At 43.9% G+C, this 26,446-nt stretch overlaps 1 protein-coding gene across 50 annotated transcripts in view; it reads right to left on the reverse strand.

Moving 5' to 3' along the window:
• The window catches only part of MAGI1 (membrane associated guanylate kinase, WW and PDZ domain containing 1), a 351,119-nt gene that overhangs the window by 72,223 nt on the left and 252,450 nt on the right, over positions 1 to 26,446 (reverse strand). For 45 of the 50 annotated variants that reach the window (XM_068906872.1, XM_068906869.1, XM_068906867.1 and 42 more), the window contains exons 3-5: positions 17,779 to 17,898; positions 6,391 to 6,597; positions 2,317 to 2,527 (exon numbers count right to left, since the gene is read on the reverse strand). In XM_068906872.1, coding sequence (XP_068762973.1) covers positions 2,317 to 2,527; positions 6,391 to 6,597; positions 17,779 to 17,898 — 538 coding nt within the window. The remainder of the gene's footprint in view (positions 1 to 2,316; positions 2,528 to 6,390; positions 6,598 to 17,778; positions 17,899 to 26,446) is intronic. The other 5 variants (XM_068906871.1, XM_068906858.1, XM_068906855.1 and 2 more) reach the window with 1 other exon arrangement.

The following is a 26,446-nucleotide window of genomic DNA, read 5'->3' on the forward strand; positions in this document are numbered from 1 at the left end:
AGGGGTTCTGCCAGCTTATAAATAACAAAGTCTGTAGTCTAGCTGCGAAAAGAGGGCAGTGGGAGGAGAGCAAGGGAGTATTTACTTATTTCTTGCAACTGTCTCTCTAACCGTAAGATTCAAAACAGGGCGGTTTGCTGAGACATAGTAAAATTTAGCTAAATACCTTCCAGATCATACGTTCAGAGAGAGAGGATGGTTGTCAGACCTGTAACACGGACGGCTCTATATGCAGGATAACGAGAGCCTGGGATACTTTGGGTAACAGAAATCCCACTTAATGCATCACAGAACTACATCTAAAGAGCCAGTTTGCTTCAGCTGCAATCCAGCAGGATGAGTTATCTGGTGCTCAGCTCTGGCCTCTGCTAGTCCTGAGCAAGCACCTCAACTTGCTAACCCAAAGCACCAGAGGTGATGGTACAAACTTCTGAGCCAGCCTGGGTCCACAGAGCTCATCAGCTTGCTCTCTTAATTTGATACAAGTCAAACTAAATTGTTTTTAGGCTCAGGGTGTCCCTAGAAACAACAAAACTGCATTTGTTGTGTGCTCCACCTACGCTAACACATCCTTGCACAAAATCCCCTCCCCAAGCACATGTATCCTTGAAACGGTCAGTCTGCACTGCAGGAAAGAAAGCAGTTGGTGTGCTACCAGGCTTTCATGTCAGACACTGAGCCGTATCATGCAGGTTGCTTTTCCATTTTATATATGGTTTTCCTGCAAGAAGTCTAACAAATTATTCAAGGCTCTCCAGGGCTGTACCGCTAAGAGACCACACGTGCGTACAGAGCAGCTGCACGGACTGATCTTAGTTTTGGGGAAACTGGTGGCAGCAGCAGCACCCCTTGCTGAAGCACCTATAGGGAGAGATGGCAGGGGCCCACGCTGGCACGCAGAAGGGAGCAGCCGGTTGCCTGGGCAGCATTAACTCTCAACATCCACCCTCCTCCAGGGAGGAAAACGGCAAGCTGGATGGGGTATCACTCAGGCTGTTTCATATACGTCAAAGCCAGAAAGCACACCAAAGAACATAACGAGGGGCAGAATACCGTGTTCAGGATAACGAACACATTTCAGTTGCATCCAAAATGCAGGAGACGAGAATTTGCATTGTGCCTTCTTGACTTTGGCTTATGTAAGGGGCTTGGTGAAGCCTCTCAGGTAATTAAGAGAGCCCTGGAAAAATGACTTTTCTTAAAGCAGGCCCCTCCCAGCCAGTGAAGAGCTGCTGCAGTGTGATCAATCCTCCCAGCTCCTCAAATCTTTTGCCGCTCTTTCTTATGTACTCCCCTGTCGTTGCAGCCATGGAAGAACCTTTTCTACAAGACTTCTCCTTGGCCTCTTCCAAAAGTCCTCTCTCTGGAGGATGAGGTAGGACTGTTCCCATTTCTGCCATAATCCAGCATAAACATAACTCCCCTGCGTGCCAGGACGGGTGTTAACAGAGGGGCTTCCTCTGTACTAACTAACCTGGTCACTGGCTTTTAGTAGACAGGTAGAGGGGCCTCAGTTTCCAAGACTGCATTAGACAGACCATCAAAAGTAAAATCACTTCCTCACCCCTTTTCTCTATTAGTGCAGCCAAGGGCTTGAGTTTCAAATGCTATTTGAATTTTAATGAATAGCTAAACTGTGCAAGAAGTCTCTCCGACTAACAGGTCCCATTTTATAAGTTACTCCAGTTTGAATAAATCTGGACAAATACAATTAGAGATTATTTTTGGCAGGAAAAATCAGTATCATCTTCAAGCTGCTGACAGCACACAGCTATCAGGCAAAGACAGCAGAGCACCAGGTACTTCTGCTCTTCCAGACTTTCTCTGCCTGCTTTGCACTGAGCTATACCTTCTGCAAATCACAGGAGCACGGTGACACATTTGGGCCGTTTGCTCTGATGAGAGGACAAGACTCAAAAAGCCAGTCTCCCAGCTCTGCTACCGCCTGAACACGACCAGAGGAATTCCCAGACCCTGCTGCATTGTGCACAGGGGCAGGCTCCAGGAACGGACTCTCAGCCCTTTCAATTAGGAGCTTTCGTTCCACCCTCGAAAACAACTGGACCACATTTTATAACTGTTGCTTTTGTAAAACAAGCAATTCCCCCGCCTTTGAACTCTGGAATAATTTGGATGCTAATCCAATCAGGAAATGCAAAAACACTGCATAAGCACTGAAGAACTTTTAGCTCTGCAACATAACTGTATACACTAAAAATTTAATACATATAACAAACACAATGCATCCACAGAGGTTTACTTATGCCCAGAGAGAGGGAGAGAGAGAAGAATTACAACAACATAAATGTGCTTTACTCTATAAAATAGACTTCTCCGTTCTCGGTGTAGGCCATCTCCCAGTTTTCTGGCAGAGGACCTAGGTTATCCTCGGCAGAAGGAGGTAGGTATTGAGGGAGGTTCTGAGATGGTTCCGTGGTGGGAACGTTGGTGTGGCTATCAATCACAGACGGCGGGGCTCTCTCTCGTGTGATATGCGTATTATGCTCGCCTTGGTCACCAGACTCTGCTATGGAATAAACAAGCACAAATAAAATTGACAATCACAGTATTTTTCTCCTCCTATTTTGCTTCTCCAGGTTTTCCCTCACAATTCTCTTTTCAAAGGCTCTCCTTGCTTTTTAATATGTAAGACATAACAGTAGATGAACCGAGGGCAGAGGCTCTGCAGAGTCTTTTTGCCAGCAGGGATGAGCTTGCTTTGCCCACTCTGCCAGCCAGACCCTCGCCAGAGCAAACCAGAAACTGCGATCAGCTGCTGTGTTTCCATTAATAGGCCCTGCTGAGCTACCAAAATCTTCCAGGCTGTCTGAGGCCAGGGCTCACTGATGTAGATGAGTTCAATGGGCTTCTGAGCAGGCTTACAGGTTCACTCCCATAGTGCCAATTGTGGGACAGGGATTAGGAGACTAAAATTTCCTGTTTGAAGAATGATCAGAAGGGGAGATCTTTACAAGTGCAGAAGGTAGCCAGAAGCTGAAAGTCAACAAGCTAATGGTGCAGTGCAGCCACCAGTGCAGTGGTTTTTTGAATTAAAAATTAAAGTGAATGCCAGCACTGTACCATGCGTCCACATGTTGCTGCTCACAATGGCCTGTTCCAACCACAGAGTTTTATTCCAGTGCTCCTGACAGTACCCTTCCACTCACACTCACTCAGAAGCATCTCACGATGTATCTGGCTCTCCTCCATTTAAGGAAATATATTGCTTATATCCATGCAGTTTTGAGCTGTAGCTAGGCAAAAATGCTGCCCATTCCCTCCATCCCTAACACCATTGGAAACGCTCCCCACAAACTAGCGTCTGCCCTCCAAAATCCTTCGCAAGCAGGCTTCAGCAGCAACTGACAAATTCTAACGTTACTCTGGTGTCTAGTAAAGGGGAAGGGGTTTCTGAAGATGGTGAAAAACTTTGGTAGTCCTTCCAATCCACCTGAGATGACCTGCAAGTCACCAGATCACTAGTTCCCAGTACAGCCACATAATACAATCAAGCAAGCAACACTGAGGCTAACATTGTACTTTGCCATGTTCGCTGTACTGAGACCAAAAGGGCTCAGAGCCAAGACCTCGCTTCTGCTCTCCAGACTGGAGATCCCTCAAATCCTCATTTCAAAGCCCAGGGCCTTGTTTCGGGGGGATCTGTTAGTAGCAGCTCCTGCGCCATTCCTACTCTGTGGCTGCCTCTGTGAAAGGCTGTGAAAATACAAGATACTGACAATATTAAACTGGGAAAAAAGGGAACAAAAAGATCTAGACTATACCAGTGCCCTCAACTGTCTGCTTTCTAGCCTTCCTGCTGTTCTATATTTTTAGGTAGATGCTGACAAGATAAAGAAGTTGGAGCATGAATGAATCATCGCCAGCTTAAACTGTGAGTGTGAACATGCCAAAGCCTGAAGAACACAAGTCACTGACAGGTCTCCTATGGAAGCGAGAACATTTTAATATGGCTAGCACAGTTACACATGAAATAAGCATAAGGAATCATTTTGGTATAGGAGAAATAACTCTCTCCTCTTGATTCTGTGCCCATTTAACGGAGGCAAGGGGCCAGGGTGTGATGACGTTGTGATAAATTAACTGCATCTTCCAGTATTTCATCTTGTGAAGAAAAATGAGGATGACAAATGATGCTGCAATCAGTTCAGGGGCACCACGCTGAATCGCTTCAAGAGGAACACCTCTCACCAGAGACAGCTAGAAAAGAGGTCAAACAGCATCTCAGAACAGCTTCCTGCCAAAAACAGATCCCAAGACTTGGGCTCAGGGAGCTGCCATGTCACATATGTGAGAAACTACCCTCAGGCACAATATTTTGTAAAGGAGCTGAGGAGTGATTTGGGGTTGGAAAAATACAATGGGTAAAAGCCAAGCAGAGGACAAACCTCAAAACCGTTTGACAGTTTGGTCCGGGGGGGGGGGGGGGGGGGGGACAGTCTCGGGACTCACAAGGCTTACCAAATAGCTTATGACCACCACTAAAATAGCTCTGAGCATAATGGTGACGAAAATGACCAGAGCCACAAGGACCTACCTCTCAGCCTAAATCCTTTTAAATGTCTATCTGTTAGAGCCAGGACTTTGCTGGGAAGTAATTGGCATGATAGCTGATAGCACTCATCTGAGGCTGAGATGGAAAATTATCGCGGTGGTGGGAAGCAACCAGAAGATGAAGGGCCAGCATTGCCTGCATTCCCATCTCCAATCTTTCATCAACTTGCTAGGTTGGTACAAATCCCCAGGGGGCCAAGTGCCCGCAAGGCTAGCACCCACAGCAACCAGCTTCAAAAAGCTCAAAGGTGCGGATAGCGCTGCTTGCTACAAACCTACTTCACAGGGAGCTAGGAAGATGAAATCAGTGCTTGAAAACTGAGCTGAGGAAGTAAAGCTCCATTTATAAGAAATTCTGGGTTGGCAGACACAGAGAAGAGTCCCTGCTCCTCAGAGTTTCAGATACCTCCTGCTGATTTTTTTGGAGACTCAACTGATCTCTGAAAGATGCTCAAAAACAGGCTCCAAATCTGCCTGCACACAATACCTGACTTTAGACCACAAAAGTTTCCAGTGACCTTAGAGCCAATGCTTGAGGGTGGGAGTGAGATCTGTGTTCAGGTTGGAAGGACAGCAGGGAAAAGAAAAGACAAGGCCTTCACAAAAATAGAGAGCTTGCATCCACACTTCAGACCTCCTCCCCAGAGCAAGCAGCCCTCAGTTTGGTGGAAGGTACCTTGGACAAGAGGACCTAGTCACTGGATGTGCTGGCTATCTCTAGGTGTAAGGAAGGGGAAAGGACAGTAACATATTTCTGGAAGAAGCAAAAATTCATTTCAAACATATCCATGCTGAGCTGCTTCGTTCTGGTTAAAACGGCTGCAACTGTCAACCATAGGACAATTCTCTCTTGACTTTTCTGAGCGTGGCTGAGAACAAAGTGACAACTAACTGGAAAAGCTACGGGCAGAATTGAGGTTCTAACTGAGGCTAAGCTGTGATATTAGAAGAGAGCATTTCACATAGTGTTCAAGATCCTTTCAAACTCAGACAGTTTCTAATTTCCAGTAGGACAGTCACATTTCAAGCTGACCATCCACAAAGTGATGTTCAAAACATTGGCCTGTTGACACGAGAAGTCATTATATGCTTCTTTTTTTATAAAAATCTCTGCATTTGCCAGCAGCAGAATGATTAACTCAGAGCATAAGGGGATCAAGCAGTGTTACCCATAATTTCTACCTGACATCATTCCACCATTCTGTACTTAAACTTCTGTCATTTGGCTCAATGGAGTAATTCAGATGTACATTAGAGCAACTGAAAGCAGAATTTGGCTGACTGCATTCAATAGACAATCTCTGAAAGAATATGAATGTGCCCTTAATGACAAAAGTGCATAGTACCAGAGAATACCTTTTAAAAAGTCTCAATTATTCTTCACAGTAAAGATGCCTACTCAGAAATCTAGCAGTTTCCAGTGCTGGAGGACTTCAAAATGTAGTGCTGTAAAGTAAAATGTTTCCCAAGGAAGAAAAAAAAAAAAAAAACCATGAATTTCATTTGTATATCTTCCTTTTCAAATTCTGCCCATCACTAAAACAACAGCTACCCAGAAAAAAAGAAAGCAACTAATGGATTTGATGTTTTTTGTCGGATTCCTCTCTTCCAGCCCAACCCCACACGGCCTTCTTAGAAGATGCAGCTGTACATGCGATTGTCAACACCAGGACACCTGCCATCCAGGTGCTGTGGGCCAGTTTTTTCCAGGACTGACAGTTTTGAAGGAAATCTATAAAAAAACCCAAACCCTACAAACTAACTCCAAAGCCCATCCCCACGTGGCCTATTTGATGGGCTGCAATAGTCTGGGTTTACCTGTGAAGCTACTGCTCATTTCAGGTACATCATCCTCTTCCTCATTCTCTGTATGCACTATGCCAGCATTTTGCATATCATTGTAAGATTTGGTCCGCTTTGGAGTCGACTGCTTGGAGCCGGACTGCAGGTTTTGCAGAGCATCGGTGGAAGTCACTTTCCCACTGACGGGCTGGCTCGGAGGCTTGGGCGTTCCATAATAGTTACCTAGGCAATAGAAGCGCATTTGCATGTTCAAAACCGAGCAAGTTTCTAGCAGCAAGATTCCTATTTTATTTTCTTTCCAGTTCCATCAAAATCTCTGCCTCCCCCTGCAAAGAAGTAGATAAACTAACACACACCCTTCCCATGTTTTTCAAGGCATATTTCATCCCTAGAGAGGGCACGGAAATATTTTGTGCCTTTTAAGCTATTCTTGTTGAATCTAAAAGGAGAAGCAAGGGTTGCATTGTTTAGGTGCACTGAGCGTACAAGGGCTAAAACAAAAGGCAGCCGTGGTGAATAGCTAAACTTCATTTCGTTACATCTGAATTTCAATTAGTAGCCCTTTTACGTGCGTGCACCCACACAATGCTTTGGCAGATCTGGAGTGAGCCCTGCAGAAAATAAAAAATTCATGACTGCTATCACCCAGAGAAGTGATGAAAGCTCGATGGCCTGCTTTAACACACAGGTTCTTTTCGGGTGGATGTTGCATTTAAAAACGAAAAACTAGTCTCTGAAAGAAAACTTTGTCAAAGGAAAGAAAAGGAAAGCTACCACGTGGCACTCGCTTTCTTCAAAGAGCAAATTCAGCAGTTGGGGTCAGCTTGGGTAGAAGCGAACAACCAGATCTTTAAGCAAAAGTCCGATGGACAAAGACGCACTCTCAGTTAGACCAGCGTACAGCTCCCACAGCCGTCACCAGAGGTTGCACACGCAACAGCAAAAAGGACATTTTGCTGTTGTTGTATCGCCAACGGAAGAAACACAGAATAAGTGCAGGTTCAGTCAAGCCAGAATATTGCACAGGGGTATTTCAGGGTTTCCGTTCCGCTTCACAACACGTTAGCACTTGACTTGCACTGAAACTATAAATAGGAGCCTCAGGCCTGGGCCCCGTTCCCCCGGTGCTGGGCACTGCAGGAGTTCAGGGCTGCTGCAAGGCGCTTCTCCCTTAAGCGACCGACACTTTTTACATGACGATATACAAGAGTTTTACAAGCAAGCTCATGTCTATATTAAAATCAACAATTACTAAAATGTTCCCTTTCAAGAGTTATTATATAAATTGTTATTTGCCACCTTTGGACTCCAAAGATAGGCTTTAATATTCTCCCTATGCTCTCTGGGATGCCACAGTGTCAGAGATTCATCTCAGTCAGCACTGCCTCTCCCATATAACTGCGCATAAGCACCTGTAGGTATGCAGGCATAGAGCTTCAGCTCTAACACCAGTACGAAATTCTTCTCCAAAACCCACAGGTACAATTGATTGCAGTCTTCATCTACCTCCATAGGTTATGAATAACATGAAAGTATGGGTTTATCAGAATTTTCAACATGTTATGACACAATATTTTTAATATCTACAGATATTGATACAGACATTGATATGCACTGATTTTAGTTCATAACGAACTGTTTGTCCAAGCCCTGCTTTGCTGGCTGACAGTCGGCCCTTCCTGCTAGAGCATCTGAGTCCCTTACAGACGTGACGCTTCAGGTGTTGCCAGTGCTGGGGTAAGGCTGGGTGGACCTGCGCGTGCCCCACCACTTGCAGATCTCAATGCAAGTGTCTAGAGACTGCCCTGGGAAGTCTCTAGACACATTGGGAGGGAGATGGGGAAGTGTCTTGTCTCCACCTGGCAGAGCCCACCCAGGGAAGCCCAGTTTGGACACGCATTGCCATCTTATCCCCAACGCTGACTTCCAAGGAGAGAAAAAGTCTTCTTCCCAGAGCTGGGGCTCGAGCAGCCAGAGGAGCTCCTCTCTCCAAGCTTTCACAGCCTGAGTACTAGGACAGCAACACGTGCAGGTTTGTCTTAACAAGGTATGCTCGAGTCTCTACACAATGTTGTGGATTCAGCTCCACAGGAGCAGCGACATCCTGCAACACTTTCATCTTCTGCTCGTCGTTTCAGAATCTTAAATGTACATTGATGCATAATTTATAGCGAGAAGGAAATTACTTTTTCTGGAAAGAGCTTCTAATGGGGATGGAGACTCCTAAAGCAGGTTGCAGTCTCTGCTAGAGACATGATTCTTATGCTCTACATACTGCAAATGTATTTTATATAAAATGAGGAGGAATGGGGGAGAGAGAGTGCAAGGGCATAAATACAAAGGTAGGGGGATAAAAAAGATAATCTGTCCCGATTCCATCCTATCCTGTTTTGCATTTCTCCAGAAGAATGCTACTACTTTGGTTTTTTCCCTTTTTTTCTTTTTAAATAAAATGTGTGTTTTATAAGGATGTTAATACTAAGCACACGTATCCATGTGTATGTGAGACACATGAGTTCAGATTTTATTTATAGCTCTGAACACCAATATTTTGTGTGAAATATATTTCAGGTATATTGTAAATGGCTGAATCCAGAGGTTTGTGATGGATGCAATACAGTCCATGAAGGGGATACATGCATGTTGCTAGCATGCATTTTTATTTTCTCCTGGATAAGGACATAGCACAGTTCTTACAACCCCTCCTCCAGTTAAGAAGGAAGCTATGTTATCTTTGAGTTTGTTCCTGTTCAGTTCCTCTAGCAGCAAGTAAGGCTGGATTCCCCAACAGTCCATGGATAAAAAAACTCAGAAAACTTGCTCAGGAAAAAAAACAGGCCTCTCCAAAGCAAACAACCCAGCTCAAGATGGAGAATCAAACTTCCAGGCATAACAGAGAATGAGAGAGAATGAAAAATACTTCTTTTCGACAAAAGTTCACGTTTGCTGGATGCCATTGGATCCATTTCTCGTTGCTTCCCAGTCCACTTAGAAGGCCCAGCATAGGGGCCTGGGGGCAGACACCCCGTTAGTGGAGGAATGGCGCTTAAAGTCATCAACAAAACGAATCCTGCAACTTAGAAAGAGAAAACATTTACCCTGTGACTCAGAAATCCAAACGTGCACCACTTGGCAGAGAACAGCCAAGTAAGAGTCCTGAAGCACTCAGTCTTGAAATTGTTTGCTCAAATTAATCTGTCAATATTTATGAAAAAACATATTTTTAAAAATACGCTTTAGCTGTGTTTTGGGAACCACTTGTAAGCCTAAAGAAGGGGCTAACTTCATAGCCAGTGCAATTTGTACTGAATATCCAATCAGCTCTAATTATTAATAGCACGTTACATGTACATACACAACCATCTGCCATCCCAGAGGGTCCCAAAGCATTTCACAAACTCTTTGCAGTTACAGCAGGATTCCCCGGGTTGCTGAGCTCCCACAACCACTCAGGTGAAGCTCTGCAAAATTTCCGGGGACGCTGCCCAGAGTGTGATAGTTCAAAGCTGGAACAGAGCAACTCATCTCCCAGACGGAAGGAGATATTTTGAGCAAGGCAATGGGAAAACTTCTAATTTTCTATGAAAATCCCAATTCTGAATCATCCACCATGTCCGAAACTGTACACTTTTCCACGTCTGATTCCTGCAGGAATTGCACTCCCAAACCTCATCCTCTTCTCATTCACATTTGAATGCTACTTACAGTAACTGAATTAATATCTAATAACAATGCATTCTCTCAACAGATGCACGCACCATAACGGAATTCCTTGTCATCACCTTCCACTAACCGCTATTTTATTTGGTCCCTTGGCACTTAAACTTATTTAACCACAACTGAATTTTGATGGCAGCTTTTGCAGCAAAGACCATGACTTGATCCACGCGCTGAAAAGTATCACACAAGAGAGTGCATAAAAATACCAATAATAATGAAAAAAACAGAATGCCTATTTGGAGCTGATTCCTTTTCATCTCCTTATCCGAAAGCGCCGGCAGCTTATGCATTTTAGTATCACGCGCAGTAATTAGAACATGGTAACAGCTAATCACAACAAAGATGAGTTCTCGTTATCTTAACACTTCTCTCTCTGCCAGTTCAAGCAGCGCTCATAATCCATGGGAGCAATCTACAGCCGCTTCTGCCCTGTCCTGCAGCTAGTGAATTCAAACAACAGGAGCAATGGAAAATCTGCCTTGCAATATTTTAAAGTAACAAAAAACATTCTTATTAAAAACAATGCTCCCCTGAAGGGCACCAAATTCACAGACCCTCTTCGATTGCTTGTTTCTGGGACCAGGAATTTGATACTTAATTCAGAAAAATACGCCAATTAGCTCCCTTGAAGTCCCACCTTGGAAAGGGGCTGCGGGAAGGGGACCTGGAACAGGGAACGCAGTTGTCTTGCCCCAAAGTACCGGGCAAGAGGCCCTGCGCTTGTGCGTTTATCGACTCCTACTGTAAGGCGTAATTCTGTAATTATTAAAAAAGCCCTCAAAACCCTCTGTGCAGCACAGATGACCCTGCATCCATAAGCGTATCTGATCTTCAAAGCTCCAACACTGCGTTCACAAGGCTTCCAGTAACTGCTTATGTTTTAAAAACAGTTTGCAATGTACTGTATTCATGCAAATGGGTATTGGGCAAAGAGACTTGGAGATAAGCAGCAAAATTAAGCAAGGCCTTGACACGAAGGCTTCAAATACAATTATTAATGTCATTGTTTTCTTCTCTGAGGTGCAGCTCTTCTTCTCGCACTCCACAAGAATCAAAACAATTGACCCTTAATTTCAGCAGAAGAGCCTCTGCTCAGCTACATCCAGCAAGAGTGCTCCTGTCTGATTAGCAGCAGAGGAACTGATTCCCAGGAGCAGAGCGACTGCTCCTGTGTTGTGTCTGTTCCCTTCCTCGATCGCATTCTGCTCCAGATTTCTGCATTTAGATGACAGATCTGGCTGCCGTCTGCGGGATGCACCTAGCTGCAGCTGCACATTGATTAGCAATTGCCTGGAGGAAATTCAGAGTATCCAGGCAACCGGGAGGAGGCTGCAGCTTCAGCAGCTGGATCAGGAAAAGCAAAACACAGGCAACCAGCGAGAGCTCGGAGAAATTAACGGACCGCCTATGCACATCTGATCTGCTGCAAACAGCAGAGCCTCTGCAACCTTTGTGGTTATTGCGGATGGGGTTAACTGAAAGATCAGTCTGGAATTTTTTGGTTAAAATCAGCTGGAACATTGCAATATGCACATTTTAATTTATGTCTGAAATCTAACGTGCAAACGTACCTCAGTTAGTGCCCTTATAGGCCAATGGCAGCGTAGCACAAAATCACCTGCAGCTTAAGACCAGTCTGACTTATCCTAATTTATCTTGTACTGAGATATCAACAGCTATTGCCACACGGCTTTTGTTAACACGCGCGTACGGCTAGGTGCAAACGCGTTTAATGCATGACAAATTCTAACAATCCGAAATGAAATCAGGATATCTTAACGTGTAAGCAGTAAGATCTTGGTGGCACAGGGCATGAGATGACCACGTAAGCTCAGGGTGCTTCCTGAGCTCAGCTATAACAGTAGAGTATCTGTTACATTAAACACGCAAATGCGTAAAAAAAAATTCATAGGGACCATGAATATACACATGGGTGTACATGATCTATACAGAGAACACAGGAAAGTAGCTGGAACCCACTATCTAGCACAAAGCTACAGGAATCAAGAAAATGCAACGTTAAACCATTGCAACAAGACATACATTCCCACCATGAGGCTATATCCCCTCAACATCTTGCTGCCCTGAAAGGCAGGGGCAATCACGGTCCGGCTCCTGCACACACGTGCTCTGCAGCAGCTGGGGGTGCCACTGAGATTTAACCTCCTGTGCGAGCCAGAGGTATCGGGTTGGACCTCCAAGGCAGCTTCCCCGGCTCCCAGCATCCCTGACCTCAGATTATAGGACCATGCTCACTTTCTCTTTCCTCCCCCCGCCACCAGCACTTGCTGGGTGGAAGAGCGGAAAGCACATGCACTGACATCCCAACCTCTCCTCACTGTTCTTTGGCATCACGAGTCAACGCTGTTGCATGATGTTCTTAACGTGTTTGTGTCTTGCATTCTGAGAGGTTTTAAGGGGAATTTGATAGGGTGGAGTTGGATAGGATACAGCAGCCAATTGCAGCATGGCTGCTGCAGAGAAGATGTGGCAGACCAGCAGCTGCCAATGGAGCAGGATAACATCTGATGGAGAAGCGTAGCTAATCCTAGAGAGAGTCTCCTGCACATCTGACCCCGAGCAACAACGCTGAAACGTGCCTGGCTGCCATCCATCAGCTGGCTACTGAGGGCAGCCTCCGTTAATCAACACATCAGCCTATGGTTAGAGAGTAAATAATGACTTGAAATGACCTGAAATCTAACTTAAGAAATAACCAGCCCACTCACAAATCCTTTTTGCCAGATGTGCTTGGGAGCGACCTCTACCACCAAGCTTGGTGTTTTAAGATAGACCAAGAAAAGCAGGACTTCCAATGAATAGTTGCAGACAGATCTCACATTGGAAAACTTCTTATTGAAAGCACGCACAGAGAAACCAATCAGAAATTCAAAACAGGAAAAGTTCATAGGAAATTCAATGCCACTTGAAAAATCTGTCAGATATTTGAATATTTGCTTTTAGAGAAAATAGTTACTCAGCTACCATTCCCGCTGTTTGCGGAATGAAGCATTGTTACTAGATGATACACAACAATATAACAATGCTCATGTTTAACACTGGTAATCACGCACATACACAAAAACGTGTTTTCTTTCTTCCTCACCAGTGGCTAAAAAAAAAAGAAAGAAAACCAAAGCATAAGCATCAAAGGTAGGACAGGAATCTTTCCACAGGGCACAGATGTTAATAGGTGGATATTCAACATGATATATTGCAATGGCGTTCAATGATTTATTGAGTCAATCTGCAGTTTGGAGACATTAATAAGCGGATCTTATCTTATTAAGCGGAACATGTTGTTCCACTGCATGGGCACCCACAGCATCTGCCACCCCTGCTCTCCCAGTCTTCCTGTCCGTGTTTTGCCTGCCACGGACACGGCACTCATTTCAAGGTTGCACCAAGCTGGTGAGACCCACAGACTGCAAAGACACCAGGAAAGCAGCAACAAAAAACCATTTTGCTAACAAAAGATGGAGGAGCAGGGTTAATGCACAGAAACCCAAGTGGAACTAGCACATCGGATAAATTAGGCTAAAGGCATCTTGATTTGAAGCATGTTGCCAAATACACCTCTCTGCTTCAACTGAAATTCTAACTGCACTGTTAAGGTAATTTATTATACTCATTAAGTACCACAATCGGAGACCCTGTCTACAGTAGCCACTTTCATACATTTTAAAAATGTTAGCAAGTCACCCCATTACATCTTAGTCATGAGACTAATGCAGATTACTTACTACTTCTCTTGGCAATCACATAACACTTGTCCTGCGAATGAAAGATGATGCCTTGACAATAATACTCTAAAATGTAATAACCCTTCACTTGTTATAAAGTGCAGCACTTTTTCTTTTGAGGATCATTAAGTGCTGTGCAGGCATTCGTTAAGACCGCCTGGCCAGATCCCACTGCCACGGAGCCATCCCCATGCAAAATGTGGCTGCCAGACTAATCTCCCTGTGTGTTTCTGCGCGGTGCCCATCTTCACCGGGAACACGCAGCACAGCAGTCAGAAATATCATCGCTTCCACCATCCCCCTCATATTTGCAATAGGAGATAACTGCAGGCACAGGTTATCTGCTGAAATTTTAATGAAGAGAGAAGTAACTGTTGTTTTAATATTCTCCAAGCCAGTAACCTGAAGTATAAGGCAGTTACCTGACTTGCCCAAGGCCATTCAGCAAGCTGTGAGAGAAATGGGAATAAAACCTAGAAGCTGTGGCTCTGCCCAAAACAGCATTCCCTTGGGGTCCCTGCCAGAGCCCACAATTCAAACGCAAAAGTAATTGCTGAATAATTAGTAACATACACAATTACTTCCATGCATCCATCAGTATTTTATGCCCTGAAGGATCAGTCAATAAATGCCTAAGATCACAATTATCATGGTTCCCTATCTACCAGACGGCCCAAATAACGCTCACTCTAAAAAGATTTTTCCTTCCTAATGAGTATCATCAATTGGAATGACTAACTAGCCTGAGCGTGTCTCATCCAGTTTTACCAGCATGCAGGTGATGCAAAAAGCACCAGTTTTGGGGCAGCTTCACAGTTTTAGGCAGGTCTTTCAGTATTCAAGCACCAGCTCTTGGAGTCGTGCGACCATATGAAAATTTGGGTTCATTAAGGGGGAAAAAAAGGGGGAAATTCTAGCTTTTATGGTTGAAAAGCAATATCTTAAAGCAACAACAACAACAAAGTGATTTCAGCTTGCAGTTTCTCTCTTCGCAGTTGCCATGCTTTCAAAATAGGGTTTTTTCTTTCAAAACCTGATCTGCTGTCCCACTACTTCATGGTTTCCAACTGTTCTCTTCTGTTCGTCCTTTATTCTTTCCAAATCAGTCGTATCTATATCAACATCAAAGTCCTGTATATCGCCCTTCTTCTGAAGGCTCCTTATTTTCTAATCCCTTTTCGCTGAAGTTCTCAGTGAGTTTTATTAAGCAAATGCTCACTGTTGCATTTTTTCCACCTGTTTTTTTCCCAGTGACAGTGCTAGCACCTGGGTGGCTTTGTGCCTTTGAAAAGCAAACAAATATCATCTGCTAAAGTTAAAACTTTTATCTTGATGATTTTGGTCAGGCTTTCTCCCAAGCTACCGAAATATAGCAAAAGAAACACAGAGCAAACCCCCGTCCCCTCCCAACTTGCACGTAGACTTTTAGAAGTGAAGGGCCAGACGGGACCCCAGGAAATCACCCTGCTCCAAGCCACCAACCTGATTAAGCCACATGAGCTTGTGAGTGCTGGCCACACAAAACTCTCCATCTGCAGCTTATAAAATCACAAATATTGGGAATATTGGGAACTCCTCCAGGGATGCTCTTCCCCAACAGGATCACTGTATGTGGACCACTCTTTGTCTAACTTGTTCTTAAAAACTGTCAGCGAAGGATAACCTGGGACTGGTTTGACTCTTTCCGGGCTCTGCAGTCCCACTATCCAACCCCTGTTTTCTTGGCTGCAGCTGAAGGCAATTGCATCTTTCCCCCATTCTTCCCCAAAATTTGAAATGTTTCTGCCTTACTCTGGCCATCACAGGGTCTGTCAGCCCTGGTCACCTCATCCAATCCCACAAAATCACGGAGTTAACAGGAGGTGACAGAGGTTTCCCATTTAACATCACCACTCTCCATTTTGCAGCATTCACCTTCCTTGGTCTCTAAATTGCCTAATTACATTGCAATCAAAGGCAATCTCATCTTTGCAACTGTTTGACTTCCACCTGGTACAGTAAGTAGCATTATTAATAATAGAAGCCATGCATTAAAGGTATTATTTTATTGTTCTCCAGAGAGAAATAGTCGAATATTTCCTTTTGCTGAGTTCCATACCCTCAGTTTAGAATGAGGTATAACTGGTAGGGTCAGAAGTATAATCAGCTTTATCATGACAGTACATTAAAAAGATAGCCAGCAAAACGTAGCTTAAAACAAATCAAAACTAAACCTCAGAATATAAAGCTTGGCAATAATAAAGACTTGGACATTAGAAGCCTAACTTTGTGGTCTCTGTTTTTGGAGAATTTTTTTTTTTTTTTTTTTTCAAATTCGCTAGTTATTGCAGCATTGAATAACGCTATATTCCAAGATATAATCAAGATCAACACTGTCTTAATCAATACTCTGAAAAATAGGATTTCCAAAATAGTACAACAAAGTCATTAAAGAAATCTCAGAAGGCAGCAAAATAATTTCTTGAAGCTGTAAGTGAAAAATGAACATTATTTATTTCACATTACAATCAAATAGTAATGTGTCTTGATGCATGTGTGTGCACATGCATCATCATTATTTTCTTTATTCTTATTGATTTTTCCTTCTGTGGACCAGCTTTCGAGAACCACTATGTACCAATGTCACTGATGTCAATAGGGAAAGCAGCTTCTCAGCACTTCTGAAAAATTAGTCCCTCAAACTTCAGACACTTCTATCACCCACAGAAATGAAATATCCATTAGACCTATGAGAAATCAACCTCATCTTCAGAAATTGAAAAGAGTAGCCCATGAAATCTGAACCGTTTAGCTGGCATTGCATATAGTCATGTAAGCAATGAAACGACCGTGTTATAACTGTCCCAGATGGGTACAGCGTCTCCTGAAAACTAATCCCCAGCATGTCCCAGGAGCCGTTGGAGACAGCTACTCATTTTGCTGTTCCAAGTGGAAAGGTCATCAGAACAAACAGGATCAGGGAGTAATGGCGAGGCAGTTCAGCTGATCTATTTCAAGCACCATGACAAAGAAAACTAATTTAGTGTTATAATTAGAAACATGGAGAGGAAAAAGCTCATTTTGGAGAAGTGCTGCTGCTGGAACAGTAGCAATGGAGCTGATGGAGCTAATCAACTCAGAGAGGGGGAAGAGCGAATCCAAATTATACATTTAGCATCTTCATGCAAACCAGGTTTGACATCGCAATTGTTTGTAGTGGGGAATAAGCGCCAGGTTTAAAGGTGACCTTGCAAGGGAAGTTTTAAAGAAGTAGGCTAAGCAAATAAGAGTTTCAGGACTTTTTTTTTTTTTTTATAGCCTAAAAAACTAAAACCACATGTCACAATCTTTTTTGTTCATACTTGATGACGACTTTTCTAGATTATCAACTATTTGGCTGCAGTCTGGATTTTTTAAAATGTATTCCATGTTTCTTATGAAAGGCTGCAAGAATCAGGCTTTTTCAATACCTCTTAATTATGACAAGACCCATATCACTTCTTGCAAACGGAAACATGACATGCGTGAGCTAAAGTGGACTAGAAGGACTTCCAAAACTCTAATACGTTTATTTTAACTGGCTTCTCAGAGAGATGCACTTAAATGTGCTCCAGGAAAAAAAAAAAAAAACATACCTCAAAAGGAGTTTTTAATGCACTGCAGGTTTAGTTACACAACGCGCTTTCTTGGGAGGCAAAGCTATCTTTTCCCTGCTCTCACCCCAGTGATATTCCAGTGCCCCCTAGCTGTATCAACACTACTGTTTGTAAAGCTATGCTGTTTAAAAAAAACAAAACAAAACATTACATTATCCAAGTTAGAAGTAATTATCCAAGGAAAAAAAAAAAGCCAGAAGCAGTGTGTCACGTAGCTGCATCCTGAGACACAGTTAGGCGATGAAGGACAGATACACAGGGAAGATAAAGGCAAAAGAGAGACAGCAGGAGAAAGAAGTCCATACCTTCATAAGTTCCTACTTCCAGAAGGGTCCCACTTCGCTCCAGCTCCAGAAATTCCTGCACAGTCAGAAAGTTATAGTCCACACCAGGCACTTCTCCTTCTCTTGGAGGGCGAGTTGTGCCTGAAAGGAAGAACAAGCATGTTAATAAAGTTGTTTTCTTATCAAGAGTTACAAGGGATAATAAATCATTATTCTAAAGATGTAACAGCATCTGTAAAATACAATTCAGTGAGTGACACAGAAAGCAATGTTAAGAGTCCAAGTAGGAGTTAAGAGGCCCACATAAAAACAAAACAAGACTTAGATCACAATTTTAGCTGGTTTCACCAGTTGCTCCACCCAACCACATTTTTTTTGATACTCCCAGAAAGGCTCTCTTGCAGAGATCTCTTGGATCACATGCTGAAAGACAGCTGGGAGATTTCAGTGCCTGCCAGCAATTACCTTCCCATCATTAGCACAGTCGCACTTCTACTTCAGTAAAATAGCGCTGCGTATTCTTAGATAAGACTGACAACTTATTTCCAGCTTCCCTTATTTCTGTATCACTTTATCTCATCAACTATTCTTTCACATCATAGACAAAGATCTTTTCTCCCTTGTTTTTTCGCATTGCTTGACCTGTCTTTATGCTATTATTCTTTAACAGCATTAAAAAGTACCGTGAAACAGTTTTGATACACCACGTTACACCATTCACGCACACACACTGAAAACGCAACCTACAAACTTTTTTGTAGAAGTTCACCTGTAAGCTTTAACTCAGTTCAAGAAACAGTCCTCCTTTTGAATAATAATTCACATTGTACCGCTCTTTCTCCCTCTTACGCTTGACAATTTAAACAGTATCCATGGAGAACTGGGCTCTCATCACTGCTACCCTGCCAGCTCTGAAAGTCTTTTCCCTTCTGACCAATTTATAGCCCTTTGGAGCACAGTGTAAGATGAGTCATGTCATGACTTTTTGCTGAGATGGCTTGGGCCACTGCATTTTAGGTCACTGAGCACTGCTTAATTGATTAGGATCAATTTCTGTTCAATAGCCTTTATTTTCCATGACTCCAGAGGCTCGGAGATGGCTAGATTCTCTCTGCATCTGAGATTAAATATAAATGACAGATTTACAGATAGTTCAGGAGACTGAACTTTAGAAGAAGGAGCAGCATCAGAGGGTTGGAGGAGCGTAAGTGCTGTGGCCACAACCAATCTGCCAGCTTGGGAATAACTTTAAAGATACAGAGGCCATACCTAATATTTAATGAAGCATGATTTTTCACTTCTGAGGGACTCTTGGGCCCCTGGGCAGTACCTCTTCAATACATACAATTTCTTAAACCCTCCACAAAAGGACTGAAGAAAGAATAAAAAAGTTGAGCTTCTGGAAACTAATTGGGAAGATTCCAGCTCTCAAAAGTTGTGAGGCATTAATTTACCACGTCTGCATCTGGCAAATGTTTTTCTCAAGTGCCAGGGAAGCGGAAAGTCTGCTTATGCCCAGCTCATGTGAGCAGCTGTTCAAGAGGTCAGTCTTGGCAGTGACACCCTCAAGACACTCTCGCTAGATTCATTTCCCCCATAGACATCCACTTCCTCCAATGTCCTCCACATATTCTTCTGAAATAGGTACGCTCTCTTCTTAATTATCATCAGCCTTTAGTTATTCTACAAACTCCCGTGGTGTTTGCTCTCATTCCTTCTCTTGAATCTGCATGAAAGAGTGCAGGGAGGAAGAGGAGCAAAATAGAGATGGCGATAGATATCTTGACCCTATTAGCGGAATTACTCTTTCCTGTTTGAAAAGAGTCAATTTTGCATTCTTTGTATTCTTGGCTTCTTACAGTAAGAGCATGGCAACTTTTACCAACTAGCTTGTAACAGAGGACAGACATCTTTCACAGATCTAGACCACAGAAATATTGGGCCTGCACTGTGCACCCCAGGACCTGTGTTTCCCTCTTGAGGGAGGCAGGACCTGCCCGGCATGAGCATGCACGCAGGACGAAAGTGCGCAGCCCAGATGGAGCACCTCCTCCCTGAGCACCCACGCTGCTGCACGTGTTCGGGCTGCAGCGACCCTCACCGGGGCATCGGGGTTCTGCCACCCCTGTCAGCTTGCCATAACCCAGGACCACAAGAGGAAAGGAGGAAGAAGAACGAGCAGCTCCTGCAGTTAAGTGCGCTCAAGGATGTGCTCCAGTCATCCCATGCCTGGAGCACAACAGAAGTAAAAATTAGACTCTGTAACGCTCCTCATCCAATGCATCCATCAAACGTCACCCCGAGCCATTTGGCATGCGAGCCAAATTACAAAGACTGAGACATACTTTTTCCAATAACTGACAACACGAGACAGAAAAATCAAACTTCAGGATTCATTTAACTTATCTTCTGAAGTCCTCTCCTTTTCTTTATCTGTATCTTCCCACAGAGAGTATTTATTAATCTTTTTTTTTCCTTCTGAATTTTTATAGTGGTGAAATTGCAGTCAGTGGTTTACTAGTGCCGGCTGCCTATTTGACATGACAATTATATCTCTCATAATTCCTCTGAGCCATTTTAATGGATCTATTTGTTTCATCTCAGTGTTCTTAATTTCCTGAATATGTTCAAGTCGAAAACTCGCAGATGTGCTTGCTATCAGCACGCTCGCCTGCAACACACACTGAATGCATTAGAAACGCCAAGCCGCGGCGCAAAAGAAAAACATTACATCACGGAGATAACATTTGTCACCTCACATCGGTCTCCGGCAACGAACAGGGGAGAAATAAAAACAACACTGGCTCGGATATCTTATCTGGGAGAAGGCGAAAAACCCAACAACTTTCCATGTTGCTGTCTAGAGCCGAGATTGCTTGCAGATGCTGGGGCTGTTATCCAGCCTCGCATCTGAGCGAGCGTTAGCGAACGCGATTCGGAGAGGCAGGGGGAAGGGAGAACCCGCCTCCGTTTTTCTTGCAGCAGAATGACAGGCTGCCGGCTGGACACACGCCTGGCAGATGGCATTTCAAAGAGTTTGCATGAACCATCTGGGATGTGTACAATGATTACAAACCACACTTACAACAAAGCCAGAAGGGCTGCTTCGCCGGGGGGGCCAGGGGAGAGGGCGGCAAGAAAGAAAGGGTGAAAGAAAAGAAAAGCAAAGAGGCACATAAGCAAACTCGGCTTCTTTTCTCAGGAACGGCATGCTAAAAATAAGCTGCACCCTCCAGCCCAAGCTCTTCCACCGCCTCAAACAACTGCTTGGCTACCGGGCAGCATGTGCACCACGCCAGGCTGCACGCTAGCGCTGGAGCCGATAAACTTGAAACTGTAATTAAGTCTCTCGTCATTAATGGGATTTAATTATGTGCAAAGCACAGCTTTTTCCCCTCCCCCCTTTAAAACGCATTTCAGCATCCTTCACCCAGGATGGTCATCGCTGAAGGAAAGGACTACAGAGCTGGCTGTGCACTTTATCAGAACTAATAGCAAATCGTACCACTGCTAACGGCAGAAATTAATTGAACACGATGAATTCTGTCGACAGCCCAAGCAGCAGTTATATATTTCATTAGAAAAGGGGAGCCAATCGTATTTGAATTCGTTAACCTGCCTGCCATGCTTGCATTGAAATATTAAGTGGCATCAAATCTTACTGCCATTAGGTAGCAATTTAGCTAATCAATCTAAGCTATGTCCTACTGCGTGACTTGCTCAGAATTGCTAATGCTACAACAAGGAGGAGAAATCGGGTGGTTACTGACTCCTTCTTCGCATGGTTGGTAAACTTCCCCTATATTTGGTCAAAGCGTCCCATAATATATAAAACTAGTTAGAGACATCAAATTCGCACTGGAATTGCTTAAAACTCCTGCAATCCAGGAGGGGAAGAAAAAAGAAAAAAGCTACTGGTTAGCATCGCAGGTTTCACCTTCTCGCTTGGTCCAGGGAAGCAAAACCAGGTATAACATGGGTGGCTGGGTGCTGGATGAACCGTCTGCCCTCCAGCCCAGCGCCCAGCTCTCACTTTGGTATCCCACCCCAACTAGCTACGTCCTGGTGGATTCAGGCACTATTACTGCTCTAGCCACAAAAGATGGATCTCGGCGTGGGCTGGAGAGTGCACCCGAGAAACCGCACAGGGAGACAGGGGCATTTACCCATGCATGGCCCACTGGAAGCTACCTAAATTAAAGCTTGTCATGTATGCCTAGAATAGCTGGACTGTGGCTCAGATGTACCAATGCCTGCCAACTATTATTCTGAATAATATAAGTGTCCATTTAAAAGACAAGTAACTACAGCTGTTACGTTGCCTATCAACCATGCTGACAATTATCCAACGTGAGCTTCAATTATAGTATGGCCAGATTGTTAATATGTGATTCAAGGGCTGTTTATCTCCTTATCAATCTACCAGGGCCTCATGTTAAGTTGTTAATAGCCACTGACGCCCTGCTGCTAAATTAATCAGAATCTTGCTTATTGTAACCTGAGAATAAGACTTCAAAGGGGCCACAGTCACTTCAATTACTGTCTTGTTAAGAGAAAAACAGTTCTCGAGCAGTAATTCTTTCACTGTGCACCTAAACAGCCTCTAGCAAGTCATTTAGGAATTGACTTTTTGAGTGCACACCACCTCCAGCTCCCATTTGCAAAGCTGTAATTTCTGCAGACTCCTTACCCAGTTCCACTGGCTGGTCGCGGTGATACAGCGAGCCACCAAAACGCAGCTAATCAAACCGCACGTCATTTGCAGAAAACTGCATCTCATCTCCACCGTCTGGCTTCTCCCAAAACAGCAGATAATTTGAAATTTTCACACACAGTCAATCGTTACAGATGGTATAATGATATTTTCTATGCACTTTTGTCACCGGTAGTTACCACAGGTGAATGAAGCTGTAGTAAATAAGGTTTTAATGAGAAGCTCGCAGGGACTCACAAAGATGCAACGCCAAGGGCTGTTGCAGGGGGTCGATGAGAAGCTGCTTGCAGGCTAGCTAGGGGGAAGGATGCTGCCCTAGCCGGAGTTCTCGAAGGCTGATTTTTCTGGTCATTCAGCAAAAAGAGACTCCTCTCATCCTCTACCTTGAAAATATTTTGAACCGCCAAGGCACTAGCATATTAAGCAAACAGTCTCTCTCCCCTCTGCACAATGGTTAGAGGTCACCCTCTTCTCTCGTCTCTGGATAATTTGGAAAGCCTGCTCTGGCTCTCCGGCATCCGTCACCTACCATGCCAGATAACGCGAAGGCAGGACAAACTGCAGATCTGCTGATGGCCCGCGGAGAAGGCAGCAACAACCTGTTGGGTTTCCGGAATGAGCAACCTGATTAGCCGCCAGGCTTAAGCCAGAACTTATCTGCAGCACAGTATCAGAAATAGCCTTAGCTACATTCACAAGAAATAAAGCATAACCTATCTGCAAGAAAACATTGTGCATAGATGTACTTCATCTTGCTGACATTAGAGGTTATCCAAATTAAGGCTACTGATATATTTTTTTTCCAACAGCAGTGAAAGAAACCGCATTTGGACACTGTCATGTTATCGGTTACATGAGCGTCTTGTCCCCATTTAGCTACAGTAGTTAGAGGCTGCAATTCGTAGGTGCAACGCATGAAAACATGGAAGTTCCAGAGAGACCTGATCTGTTGCAAGTCAAAGGTGCTCAATTTATAAATACTACCTCCCCCTGAAACCCTGAAGCTCTGTAGACTCATGCTAAGCTTTTAAGCATCATCTGTCCTCGATACCAACAAACCACAAGGATGCGGCCAGTACCTAAGCATCGCAGTGGCAGAGAAGAAATTCAGTCTGAGGAAGAATGCAGTCTGTCGCCAGAAATTAATTCACAGCTCTGCTAATGAGGCATGCGCAGAAATAGGCTCTTCCTGGCAATACAGACAGCTGCAGTACAAAAAACATTTCCGTTACTGTGGTCAGCAGGAACGACTGATTAAAGCCAGAAAAAAGCTGCCAAGACAAACCTATCTTTCCACAGACACATTTCGGAGAGCAGTGCATTAGGTGGCTGTGCTCTAAAGAGATTTTTTTACATATATATATACAAGGGGAGATGGGTTTGTGCAAAGCACTTGGTATCAGCTCCCTTCGGCTCCCAGCAGACTCCAGGTACTTAAGGGGGCCCAAGCTGCATCCGCCGCGGGAGCTTCGGAGATTCCCATCTGCTCTGGTGACCGTTACTGACCCCTCGTCGCGGGGAAAAGCCACCACCTCTTTCTGCCACGTCGCGTCCGGCTGCGTCGCTCCCGTCTTCTCTCCTAGGGAAGCGCTGCCTGCGCCGATCCTCCCTTGCGAAACGATTCGGCCACAGCGGTGGCTCCCAGTTTCTACGCCCCCAAGGCGGCAAGCTATTTTTGTCCTTTTTAATCTATTTTGGGCATTCCCGTGGCCTTCGCTGCCACCGAATGGGAAGGCTGATGGTCTGTAACACATTTACCCTCGCAATGTTTTGAGGAGGTAGGAAGGGGGTTTGTCTCCGCTGTAGAGCGCCGGGCACAGGAATCAGCTGGGCACAGGCTCTCAAAGGAATTTGGGAACCCAATTGCAGAGAAATCAATGGGATTTAGGAAATGCTGTAGTTCAGCATCAGAGCCTAACAGACCAAAAGGGACAAAAATAACTTGAGCCTTTGAGAGTCTGCAAGCTCATTTGTATGTAGGAAATTACCGTGCCATGGCTACATAAGCCATGTGGAATACTGATTTAAAGATAAAATAATTTCCCAATGACTAGAGAAGAGCAAGGGTACCGTAACTGCCACACTCCCCGAGAACACCACTTCAAACCCCTGTTTCAGGATCTGTGCCAAATATTCCACATACTGCAGGACCTTCCTGACTCGGGAACGTACCACTGACTGCTTCACTGCAGCATGATTGCTCCCAGTATAGTGGTTACCGAGGATTTGTTTGCTTTTTCCTACAAACAGGAAAAGAGCATGCTGGCCTAAAATAAAACATAAGCAATAAATGTGTTAGCAACAGCAGCAGCTAGCTTTCTGGAGCCCTCTTTTCAAGCAATTTCTCTTACCTCACCAGACACCTGCAGCAAAATCCCTCTCATTTCCCACATTTCCCCCCCCCCAAACGAAGGGGGGACGACTAGACCCATGAAGACGACTAGACTTTGTGAACTAATGACTTTGCTATTAATGTCATTCACATAGTCCAAGAGCATGACATCCACTAATTTAAACTGTGAACTACCGATGAAAAGGCAAACTATATACCTACTTGGCAAGACCACCTTAGCTGTAACTATGCAGTTTTATTCTTGCTAATATATGGATTAGTGTAATAAAGTGTAATTTTGTAAATCAATAAAGCCATAGTAATGAGATCGCACTGTAATGTTCTGCTTTTAAATATTGGCAAAGAAATGAAGCAAAACTGCAATTTGTGTAAGTATCTGTGTGACTTATGGGAAGTGAAATTACTGAAAGTGAATTAACAGGGTGATTATATCCTCACATTTGTACCTTCAGTTTCTCTCATATATATGTTTTTAGAAGCCTAGATAATGCTGCAGCCATGACACATCTTTACTTCAAAAAGACCTTCTTTATGTAAAAATTATTGCCATTGTTCCTTTCAGTCAAAATTTTGTCTTTGGGAAAGAACAGAGCTTTGGGAAAGAAGGGAGGCCAAGACGGCAGCTGAGGCCAGGCGCACTGTGAACTCCTTCAAGATGTGTCATCACACCACAGAGAAAGAGAGAGGCAACACCTCGTACATCAGGTAAGCTGAGTTCACAGGCTTTCTGGGAATACTTGAAGTATTCTTTAAGTGCCTGTTGTAGGAAACTGCCTGGTTCCTGCAACAGCTCTACTATACAAGGTGTCCCAAATATCGGAAGGAAAAACCTTTCTTCACCTTAAAACTTGGATTTTAAAAAATACTAGTCTCCCAAAACAAGATATCCTATTATCTGTTTTATTCTAAGACTTCAGACTTGTCCTATGAACAGGCACTGCAATTAAACTCCTGTGAAACTGAGTAACCAACACAGACCAAACACCTGCAATGTATCAATCCAGATTTTATTCAAGAACAATGTCAGTTTTTGACATCTGCTTCTATATGGGCGCATATATCCACAAAAGTATATCCTGCACTTTAAACTCATAGCAATAAATAGGAGATTATTTGATGTCTAATAGCTCAGCCGCTTCAACAAAGATTACTTACCTCCCACGCTGTTTGTCTTTGGAGGCTGTTTGTGCTGCTGAGATAAGTGCAACACAATGTGGGTCATCCCTGGTTGGGTGTGATATAAAACTCTTTCTCTTGACTTTAATTGCCCTTCTAGCAGGCCTCTAATTTGCAGTTAAAAGTCTTAATAAAACAGCTCACCTAACAGCATGTGCCTATAACTGGATCAGCTCATTAGTCTAATCTCTGTAAAATTCCGCCGCAGGAAGAAGATGCCATATAGAACCTGCACACCTATCTCTGAGCCATTACCTGAAGTTTGTTCCAGCGACCTCATCTACTCTGAGCATGAGAGAGACTGAAAGAGTGTTTTTTGGATGCCTTTTTTATTCTTTATTTTTAAACAAAACAGCATCCCATCACACCTCCACAGGACCTCAATACAGTTATTTAAAAACAGTCTGCTCGCTGAGCAACGTACACAGGGGGCATCTTCTCCACGG

This window comes from Struthio camelus, chromosome 14 (assembly GCF_040807025.1).
Source record: "Struthio camelus isolate bStrCam1 chromosome 14, bStrCam1.hap1, whole genome shotgun sequence".
Classification (NCBI taxonomy): Eukaryota; Metazoa; Chordata; class Aves; order Struthioniformes; family Struthionidae; genus Struthio; species Struthio camelus.